Genomic DNA, 2,015 nt, shown 5'->3' with positions numbered 1-2,015 from the left:
TCATAAAGTGATTGTTACTCAAACCCCCAAATGCATTTCACAAACTTTTCCCAAAGAGAGTCGAGCTAGGAAAACCATCTGTAGGATGTATATGTTTTCTCATGGAGAAGTTAAGGTATTCTAATATTTGTTTTTAGGAAATCAAAAAGAATTCCTGTCCAAAACAGAACAGCCTGAGGAGGTAAATTTCATACTTTCTGTCTTTATGGATGAAGGTAATAAAAGTCCAGGAGGTGGCATTGTGCCCTGTTCAGTCAGTGAGAGCCAGGGTGGAAAGCCAGACATGTGTGACACTAAAATCCATATGCCTGTTGACTATACCAGCCACTCATCAGAATTTAGAACTGGAGATTCCAAGCCAGGACTCATGCCTAGCATTCCTTTAGATTTTCCACTAGGGGGACAGCAATGACAAGAGGAAACCAGAGTCACATCACTGAATTCCTCCTTCTGGGACTGACCAGTGACCCCAAACAGCAGGTGTGGCTCTTTGCCAGCTTCCTGGCTATGTACCTGGTCAATGTGGGTGGCAACTCAGTCATCATTGCAGCTATCCAAGGGGATGTCCGCCTCCACACCCCCATGTACTTCTTCCTCTCCAACCTGTCTTTTGTGGACATCTGCTTTACAAACGTCATTGTGCCAAGGATGCTGGCAAACATGCAGAGCAAGAGCAAGAAGGTCCCCTTCATCCAGTGCCTGACCCAGATGTATTTCTTTGTGGCCTGTGCAATCACTGACAGCTTCCTCCTGGCTGCCATGGCCTTGGACCGCTATGTGGCCATCTGCCACCCACTACATTACACCACCACCATGAACCCCAGACGCTGCCTCCAGCTCGTGACAGCATCCTGGCTGGTGTCCCACCTCCACTCACTCACCCACACCGTCCTCATGGCCCGCCTCTCCTTCTGTGGGCCCAACATCATCCACCACTTCTTCTGTGATGTCCAGCCTCTGCTGATGCTCTCCTGCTCTGACACCTCTGTCAACGAGCTCTTGGCCTTCACAGAGGGCTCCTTTGTGATCATGAGTCCCTTCATCTTCATTATCGTCTCTTATGTCTATATCACCCGTGCTGTTCTGAGAGTCCCTTCTGGGAGAGGCAGGTACAAGGTCTTCTCCACCTGTGGGTCCCACCTCACGGTTGTGGCATTATACTATGGGACTGCCATCTCAGTGTACATCCGCCCCTCATCCACCTACTCAGTGACAAAGAACCGGGTGGTCACTGTCATTTACACTGTGGTAATCCCCATGCTAAACCCTTTTATCTATAGCCTTAGGAACAGGGACATGAAGCAAGCCTTGAGAAAGCTGGCTAGGAGAGAAGAACAGAATAAGCATTGAAGACAGAATGAGAAGGTAGTCTGAAACTGCATCAATATCTCATCCCTCATCAAACTTCTTCCCATCTATTCATTTACTTACATTGATATAGACTTACAGTTTCCTGCTTTGCCCAGTGAGTTATAAGCTATTACTTCTGTGCCTGTTGATGTTTCCACCATTCTCTGAGCACTTTCTTGCCTTCTATCACGTCAAGATATTCCAGACTCATCTTGCACTTTCTCTACTCCAGTCCTGAAATGAGCCATTTCTCTAAAAGCCAGGTTTCCCAACATGGATGTCAGCTTCACTCTGTGAAGACTCTCATAGTGAGGCAGGGGATAAATGGACCCCAGGCTGAGAAGCTGAAATCTATCCCTTGTGGACAGATACTCCAGGATAAAGATAATGGCGGGAGCAGTTCAGTTCCATTCAGTTGCTCAGTTGTGTCCGACTCTTTGTGACCCCACTGACTGCAGCACACCAGGCTTCCTTGTCCATCACCAATTCCCAGAGCTTACTCAAACTCATGTCCATCAAGTCGGTGATGACATCCATACAACCATCTCATCTTCTGTCGTCCCCTTCTCCTCCTGCCTTCAATCTTTCCCAGCATCAAGGTTTTTCCAAGGAGTCGGTTCCTCACATCATTTGGCCAAAGTATTGGAGCTTCAGCATCAGTCCTT

General features: G+C 47.7%; 1 protein-coding gene across 1 annotated transcript; it reads left to right on the top strand.

Annotated features, from left to right (window-relative positions):
- The first annotated feature begins 408 nt into the window (after positions 1-408).
- LOC133065261 (olfactory receptor 1L4-like) lies at positions 409-1,350 on the top strand. The gene has a single exon (XM_061156081.1). It carries the CDS (start codon positions 409-411, stop codon positions 1,348-1,350), a length of 942 nt encoding a protein of 313 aa, XP_061012064.1.
- The last annotated feature ends 665 nt before the right edge of the window (positions 1,351-2,015 follow it).

The sequence above is a fragment of the Dama dama genome, chromosome 11 (assembly GCF_033118175.1).
Source record: "Dama dama isolate Ldn47 chromosome 11, ASM3311817v1, whole genome shotgun sequence".
NCBI classification, from domain to species: Eukaryota; Metazoa; Chordata; class Mammalia; order Artiodactyla; family Cervidae; genus Dama; species Dama dama.
The sequence above is the reverse complement of the archived record's forward strand: the minus strand, read 5'-3'. Positions and strand labels throughout refer to the sequence as shown.